General features: G+C 40.8%; 1 protein-coding gene across 1 annotated transcript; it reads right to left on the reverse strand.

Moving 5' to 3' along the window:
• Positions 1-1633: 1633 nt before the first annotated feature.
• On the reverse strand, positions 1634-8760 carry LOC106601627 (B-cell receptor CD22). The gene is made up of 8 exons (XM_082958668.1): positions 8537-8760; positions 8117-8380; positions 7618-7881; positions 7246-7509; positions 6951-7041; positions 6790-6844; positions 6471-6706; positions 1634-4920 (listed from the first exon to the last, which is right to left on the reverse strand). Exons 1-8 carry the CDS (start codon positions 8616-8618, stop codon positions 4839-4841), a joined length of 1338 nt encoding a protein of 445 aa, XP_082814794.1. The 5' UTR covers positions 8619-8760; the 3' UTR covers positions 1634-4838.
• Between the last annotated feature and the right edge of the window lie 6 nt (positions 8761-8766).

Genomic DNA, 8766 nt, shown 5'->3' on the forward strand with positions numbered 1-8766 from the left:
CAAAAGGTGGCTACTTTGAAGAATCTCAAATATAAAATATATTTTGATTTGTTTAACACTTTTTTGGTTACTACATGGTTCCATATGTGTTATTTCATAGTTTTAATGTCTTCACTATTATTCTACAATGTAGAAAATAGTAAAAATAAAGAAAAACCCTTGAATGAGCAGGTGTGTCAAAACTTTTGACTGGTACTGTATATACAGTGCATTCGGAAAGTATTCAGACCCCTTGGCTTTTTCCACATTTTGTTACGTTACAGCCTTATTCTAAAATAGATCAAATAGTTTTTTCCCTCATCAATCTACACACAGAACCCCATAATGACAAAGCAAAAATGGAAATATCACATTTACAGAAGTACTCAGACCCTTTACTCAGTACTTTGTTGAAGCACCTTTGGTAGTGATTACAGCCTTGAGTCTTCTTGGGTATGATGCTACAAGCTTGGCACCTGTATTTGGGGAGTTTCTCCCATTCTTCTCTGCAGATCCTCTCAATCTCTGTCAGGTTGGTTGGGGAGCGTCGCTGCACAGCTATTTTCAGGTATCTCCAAAGATGTTCGATCAGGTTCAAGTCCAGAGCAGCTGGGCCACTCAAGGACATTCAGAGATTTGTCCCGAAGCCACTCCTGCGTTGTCTTGGCTGTGTGCTTAGGCTCGTTGTCCTGTTGGAAGGTGAACCATCGCGCCAGTCAGGTCCTGAGCGCTCTGGAGCGGGTTTTCATCAAGAATCTCTCTGTACTTTGCTCCGTTCATCTTTCCCTCAATCCTAACTAGTCTCCCAGTCCCTGCTGCTGAAAGACATCGCAACAGCATGATGCTGCCACCACCATGCTTCCCCGTAGGGATGGTGCCAGGTTTCCTCCAGACGTGACGCTTGGCATTCATGCCAAAAACTTCAATCATGGTTTCATCAGACCAGAGAATCTTGTTTCTCATGGTCTGAGAGTCCTTTAGGTGCTTTTCGGCAAACTCCAAGCAGGCTGTCATGTGCCTTTTACTGAGGAGTGGCTTCCATCTGGAAACTCTACCATAAAGGCCTGGTTGGTGGAGTGCTGCAGAGATGGTTGTCCTTCTGGAAGTTTCTTCCATCTCCACAGAGGAACTCTGGAGCTCTGTCAGAGTGACCATCAGGTTCTTCAGCACCTCGCTGACCAAAGCCCTTCTTCCCCGATTGCTCAGTTTGGCCGGGCGGCCAGTCTTGGTTGTTCCAAACTTATTCCATTTAAGAATGAGGGAAGCCACTCTGTTCTTGCGGACCTTCAATGCTGCATAATTGTTTGGTACCCATCTCCAGATCTGTGCCTCAACACAATCCTGACTCGGAGCTCTAAACACAATTCCTTCGACCTCATGGCTTGGTTTTATCTCTGACATGCACGGTCAACTGTGGGACCTTATAAACAGGTGTGGGCCTTTCCAAATCATGTCCAATCAGTTGAATTTACCACAGCTAGACTCCAAGTTGTAGAAACATCTCAAGGATGATCAATGGAAACAGGATGCACCTGAGCTCAATTTCAAGTCTCATAGCAAAGGGTCTGAATACTTACAGTGGGGGAAAAAAGTATTTGATCCCCTGCTGATTTTGTTCGTTTGCCCACTGACAAAGAAAGGATCAGTCTATAATTTTAATGGTAGGTTTATTTGAACAGTGAGAGACAGAATAACAACAAAAATATCCAGAAAAATGCATGTCAAAAATGTTACAAATTGATTTGCATTTTAATGAGGGAAATAAGTATTTGACCCCCTCTCAATCAGAAAGTTTTCTGGCTCCCAGGTGTCTTTTATACAGGTAACGAGCTGAGATTAGAAACCCACTCTTAAAGGGAGTGCTCCTAACCACAGCTTGTTACCTGTAAAAAAGACACATTGTCCACAGAAGCAATCAATCAATCAGATTACAAACTCTCCACCATGGCCAAGACCAAAGAGCTCTCCAAGGATGACAGGGACAAGATTGTAGACCTACACAAGGCTGGAATGGGCTACAAGACCATCGGCAAGCAGCTTGGTGAGAAGGTGACAACATTTGGTGTGATTATTCGCAAATGGAAGAAACACAAAAGAACTGTCAATATCCCTCGGCCTGGGGCTCCATGCAAGATCTCACCTCGTGGAGTTGCAACGATCATGAGAACGGTGAGGAATCAGCCGAGAACTACACGGGAGGATCTTGTCAATGATCTCAAGGCAGCTGGGACCATCGTCACCAAGAAAACAATTGGTAACACACTACGCCGTGAAGGACTGTAATCCTGCAGCGCCCGCAAGGTCCCCCTGCTCAAGAATACATATACAGGCACATCTGAAGTTTGCCAATGAACATCTGAATGACTCAGAGGACAACTGGTGAAAGTGTTGTGGTTAGATGAGACCAAAATGGAGCTCTTTGACATCAACTCAACTCGCCGTGTTTGGAGGAGGAGGAATGCTGCCTATGACCCCAAGGACACCATCTCCACTGTCAAACATGGAGGTGGAAACATTATGCTTTCGGGGTGTTTTTCTGCTAAGGGGACAGGACAACTTCACCGCATCAAAGGGACGATGGACGGGGCCATGTACTGTCAAATCTTGGGTGAGAACCTCCTTCCCTCAGCCAGGGCATTGAAAATGGGTCGTGGATGGGTATTCCATCATGACAATGACCCAAAACACACCCGGCCAAGGCAACAAAGGAGTGGCTCATGAAGAAGCACATTAAGGTCCTGGAGTGGCCTAGCCAGTCTCCAGACCTTAATCCCATAGAAAATCTGTGGAAGGAGCTGAAGGTTCGAGTTGCCAAACGTCAGCCTCGAAACCTTAATGACTTGGAGAAGATCTGCAAAGAGGAGTGGGACAAAATCCCTCCTGAGATGTGTGCAAACCTGGTGGCCAACAACAAGAAACGTCTGACCTCTGTGATTGCCAACAAGGGTTTTGCCACCAAGTACTAAGTCATGTTTTGCAGAAGGGTCAAATACTTATTTCCCTCATTAAAATGCAAATCATTTTATAACATTTTTGACATGCGTGTTTCTGGATTTTTTTGTTGTTATTCTGTCTCTCACTGTTCAAATAAACCTATTAAAATTATAGACTGATAATTTCTTTGTAAATGGGCAAACGTACAAAATCAGCAGGGGATCAAATACCTTTTTCCCCCACTGTATGTAAATGAGGTATATCTGTTTTTTATATTTAATACAGTTGCCAAAAATGTCTAAAAACCTGTTTTCAATTTGTCATTATGGTGCATTGTGTGTAGTTTAATGAGGATTTGTTTTTATTTAATCCATTTTAGAATAAGGCTGTAACGTAACAAAATGTGGAAAAAGTCAAGGGGTATAAAGACTTTTCTGAATGCACTGTATATTATGTGTATCATTGTACAGTACTATATAACATAATAGAATAGTACAGTACTGTATAATGTAACAGAATAGTACAGTACTGTATAATGTAACAGAATAGTATAGTACTGTATAATGTAATAGAATAGTACAGTACTGTATAACGTCATAGAATAGAAACAGAATAGAAGAAATCCTGAGAACGAACATCAACAAGTAACAAAAAAATACTTAGATTGTTCTTAGCCTTCATATATAATCTCATAAATTTGATTATAAGTGTATATCTTTTTTTATATACATTTAAAAAATATATATATTTAATAAAAATATATATACACTTATAATCAAATTTAGGAGATTATTGGGGTCACTTAGAAATGTCCTTGTTTTTGAAAGAAATTGTCCATTAAAATAACATCAAATTGATCAGAAATACAGTGTAGACATTGTTAATGTTGTAAATGACTATTGTAGCTGGAAACGGAAGATTTTTTAATGGAATATCTACATAGGCGTACAGAGGCCTATTATCAGCAACCATCACTCCTGTGTTCCAATGGCACGTTGTGTTAGCTAATCCAAGTTTATCATTTTAAAAGGCTAATTGATCATTAGAAAACACTTTTGCAATTATGTTAGCACAGCTGAAAACTGTTGTCCTGATTAAAGAAGCAATAAAACTGGCATTCATTAGACTAGTTGAGTATCTGGAGCATCAGCATTTGTGGGTTTGATTACAGCCTTAAAATGGCCAGAAACAAATAACTTTCTTCTGAAACTCGTCAGACGATTCTTGTTCTGAGAAATTAAGGCTATTCCATGTGAGAAATTGCCAAGAAACTGAAGATCTCGTACAACGCTGTGTACTACTCCCTTCACAGAACAGCGCAAACTGGCCCTAACCAGAATAGAAAGAGGAGTACGAGGCCCCGGTGCACAACTGAGCAAGATGACAAATACAGCATTGTTTATAAGACAAAACCGACCCTAGATCAGCACTCCAACTAAGTTTGAATACACTAGTCCTGTGTGGCTCAGTTGGTAGAGCGTGGCGCATGGTTTCCATTCCCAATGGGGCCCCCGGCATGAAAAATGTATTCACACATAAGTCGCTTTGGATAAAAGCATTTTCTAAATGGCATTTCTTATGATACATTATTATACTTAGTTTGACTATACAGGTCCAGATATATAGGGTTTCTGTCAAACTTGTGTTCAGGTCTTCTTGGTTCTGGGTTTGTTGTGTTCAGGTCTTCTTGGTTCTGGGTTTGTTCTGTTCAGGTCTTCTTGGTTCTGGGTTTGTTGTGTTCAGGTCTTCTTGGTTCTGGGTTTGTTGCGTTCAGGTCTTCTTGGTTCTGGGTTTGTTGTGTTCAGGTCTTCTTGGTTCTAGGTTTGTTGTGTTCAGGTCTTCTTGGTTCTGGGTTTGTTCTGTTCAGGTCTTCTTGGTTCTGGGTTTGTTGCGTTCAGGTCTTCTTGGTTCTGGGTTTGTTGTATTCAGGTCTTCTTGGTTCTGGGTTTGTTGACTGTACTGTAGAGAATAGAGGAGTCCTCCTCAGCTGCTTGTGCCACCGTGGGTCTGAAGAGAGAGAAACAGAAATGAAATAGAATCTGCATCCCCCAAAAAACCTTCTAATACTCTTTATAGTGCATTACTTTGACAAAGGCCTATATGGTTCTGGTGAAAAGTAATGCATTAAATAGGGAATAGGGTTCCATTTGGAACACATAACAGTTCCTCAAAACCAGCACTCTCTCATTATAGACATAGGAATTGTCTTGAGATTTCCATTGTTGGGTTTGTAGTTTAAGGAAATGACATCACTAGTGGCCACTAGGGGTAAACTCTTTTGCTTATTAATGACATCATGGTCTTCTCGTCCAATAAGCAGCAGCATATGAATGAGCTGTAAACAAGAATTCAGCTTGTTTACAACCAAATCTAAAAACATTATATGTAAATAGTATGTTATAGGAGGATCAGAATATTATTTTGCGATTTCACTCGATTTTGAGGAACTATCCCCAACCATCTATTCACTTCCTCATCCTCGTTGTTCAGTGGGCTCCAAAAACACCCCAAAACATCCTTTTAAAAACAAAAACTCTAACTAGTCTATAGTGATGCATGTCTCTAGATGTTGTACACATGAAATTGTGTCATTCAGAACTTTATCCCGAACGTTATGTTCCATGTTGTTGAGACTTGAACGATGCCTCTCGTCCGTTCTAGCAGCATGATACACAGAGAATAGAACAGTTGGACGGGGAAACAGCACGAGTCACACAAAATGGAATATAACGTTGTGGATAACGTTTGGAATGACACAATTTAATGTGTACAACTGTTACATCTAAAGACCTGCATCACTATACTGAGAGCTTTCTGTTTCTAAAAGACAGTATTTGGGTGTTTTTGGAGCATTTGTTCATGTTTTTGTCACGGTTGTCGTCAGGAAAGGAGGACCAAAACGCAGCAGGAATGTGGATGCTCATCTTGATATTTGTTGAAACCAAGAAAACACCAAAATAACAAATGACGAACAACCAAACAGTCTTGTAAGGCTCACACACGCAAAACAAGAGACAATCTCCCACAAACACTAAACCAAACACATACCCATATATAGGACTCTCAATCAGAGGCAACGAGAAAGCACCTGCCTCCAGTTGAGAGTCCAACCCCACATTAACCTAAACATAGAAATACAACTAACTAGACTAACATAGACATACATTAACAAGGAACAGTGCCCAAAAACCCCGGAATACATAAATCAAATACCCTTCTAAAAAAACACCACCCCGAACCACATAAAACAAATACCCTCTGCCACGTCCTGACCAAACTACAATAACAAATAACCCTTATACTGGTCAGGACGTGACAGTTTTGAAGAGCCTCCGTACTACATAACGAGGACGAGGAAGTGGTTTTCTGGTCGGGGCAAGATTCTCTAAAACAAGTGAAATCGCAAACAAAAAGTTTTTCTGGACCTTTCTATAACATGGCATTTACATAAAAAAATAGAAATTTGGTTGTAAAAAAGCCAACTTCTCCTGTAATGCGGTGTATTCACAATGCTCTAGAATTGAGTCTATGTTATTTCAATGGCAGAATATGCTCACCGGTTGGCAGCACTGGGGAGGTTGAATTTCACAGCATCGTACTGGACATCCTCGTCCTGTTTCTGGGGTTGAGACAGCTGGACAGTGGAGTACAGAGGCACTTCCTGGTTTTTGAAGCGAGAGAAGTGGACGCTGGCATAGTGAACATCATCCTGGATGACGGTGGCTGCTGTCTGTGCTGCAGTAGGGGCCATGGCCATGCTTGAGACATTTTCATACACGGGACTAGAGTCTCCCTGATGGAAAGAGAGGACAGACAACATAATGAGTAGAAATGTTCCACAAAGCAATACAAATAATCTGATTGTAACAGACTCACCTGTACATTCTCTGATATGTCTCTTGTGTCAGAGGTGGATATGGAGGCCTTCTTCCTGGTTTGCACATTAATTAATACATTTATTATTTAATGAATCAATGAACAAAGTAAGTTAATAAAAAAAGAGTTAGAGTGAAATAATCTTTAAAAGAATCACTCACCTGAACCACATGAAGCCAGAGAGACAGAGGATGAGAACCAGAACAACCACTATGATTCCTACAGCTGCAGTCAGAACTGAGGTCTGTTTCTCTGTAATAAAATATGGATGATACGAGTACTGGCATTTTATAAACTGAAAATAAACATAGTCCAGGACAATAATACAACATTTGTTAACTGATCTAATCTCAACGTATATATAATTATAAAACAAAGTCTGATAAGCCAATGTATAATTATTAATATGAGCATAAAATGTCATTTTGTATTGAAATATTGAAGATTAAAGTTCACCTGGTAAAATGATCATCAGAGCTGTAGAGTTCCTAGATCCTCTTCCATTCCAGGCCTCACAGTGGTAATGTCCATTGTCCTTAGACTTGAACTTACTTATGTTGTACATCTGTCCAAATCCATTTAGAAAAGTCTTATTTTGAAAGTACCAGGTGTATTTGTCCACAGGTGGGTTGGCATCACTGCTGCAGGTCAGAGTCACTGAACTGCCCTCCACTATTTCACCAGAGGGACTGACTGACACTGAGGTGTTCTTTGGACCATCTGGTGGACAATATGTAACAACATTGTTTTAAATAGTGTTTTACTTGTTATTGAAACATGAATTTAAATGTGATCCTCTGATCAAAAGATGAGGTTAGGTGTACTAACACTGAACGTCCACAGACACAGAAGAAGAGTTGAGACGTCCATATTTATTCTCAACCTCACAGTAGTATTCTCCACTGTCCTCAGAGCTGATGGTGGTGAAATTGTATGTCTTTTCAGATCCCGTCAGTGAAGATCCATTCTTCTTGTACCAGGTGTATTTGTCCACAGGTGGGTTGGCATCACTGCTGCAGGTCAGAGTCACTGAACTGTCCTCCACTATTTCACCAGAGGGACTGACTGACACTGAGGTGCTCTTTGGGCCGTCTGGTAAAGGAGAATTTGTCAGAGGGATATGACAGTAGTATATTTATGACCGTAGTATATTTACAAATGTCATGTCAAAAATAAATGATCTGTTAAGTCAGAGAACTATCTAAAACTCTAACTTACACAAAACGTTAATAAATACAGGTGGAGATGTTATGCTTTAGGACTAATTCATTTAATTCCAATTGTTTTGCTACCTTATCATTCAAACACTGAGCTGTACTTTACTCACACTTCACATCCATGTTTATGGTCCTAGACCTGTCTGTCCCCATCTCATTCTGGGCCTCACAGTAGTACTCTCCAGTGTCAGATGACTGGATTTGATTGAAGACATGCTGTGGTCCTGTCATACTCTGATAGCCACCTCCATTCTTCTTGTACCAGGTGTATTTGTCCACAGGTGGGTTGGCATCACTGCTGCAGGTCAGAGTCACTGAACTGTCCTCCACTATTTCACCAGAGGGACTGACTGACACTGAGGTCTTTGGTTTATCTGATGTAAAATACCAAACATTTTGTCAAAGTGATATTAACAGCGAGTAAAAATAAAAGTTTTGTTCTGTAATGATTGATAAAGTAAGACATGTCTCTTTTGCCTGAATGCATGATACTTGCTGAGTAGAATACGGTACTATTGTACTGTACTCACACACTGCAGGAGAGCTGAGACCCTCACGGCCTTTTACAGCACAGGAGTAACTGTCTGCATCGTCACTGCTGATGGAGTACATGGGAGAGGAGGTATCTTGTACATTCAATCCATTCCTGTACCAGATGTAGGTGGGGTTGTCAGTCAGAGTACAGGTAGTGATACAGGTCAGTGTCCTCTGTCCCTCTGCAGCAGGAGTCACCTTCACCTGCAGACCTGAAACAATATGT

This window comes from Salmo salar, chromosome 12 (assembly GCF_965601325.2).
Source record: "Salmo salar chromosome 12, fSalSal1, whole genome shotgun sequence".
Lineage (NCBI taxonomy): Eukaryota > Metazoa > Chordata > Actinopteri > Salmoniformes > Salmonidae > Salmo > Salmo salar.

Excerpts from the sequence above, each read along its gene's own strand:
- LOC106601627 (XM_082958668.1), bottom strand. The coding sequence starts at position 8,618 with ATGTACTCCATCAGCAGTGACGATGCAGACAGTTACTCCTGTGCTGTA. Across the intron at positions 6,845-6,950 it reads TCTGGCTTCATGTGGTTCAG|GAAGAAGGCCTCCATATCCA; the intron begins GTGAGTGATTCT and ends TGTGCAAACCAG. Across the intron at positions 4,921-6,470 it reads CTCCCCAGTGCTGCCAACCG|ACCCACGGTGGCACAAGCAG; the intron begins GTGAGCATATTC and ends CTCTCTCTTCAG.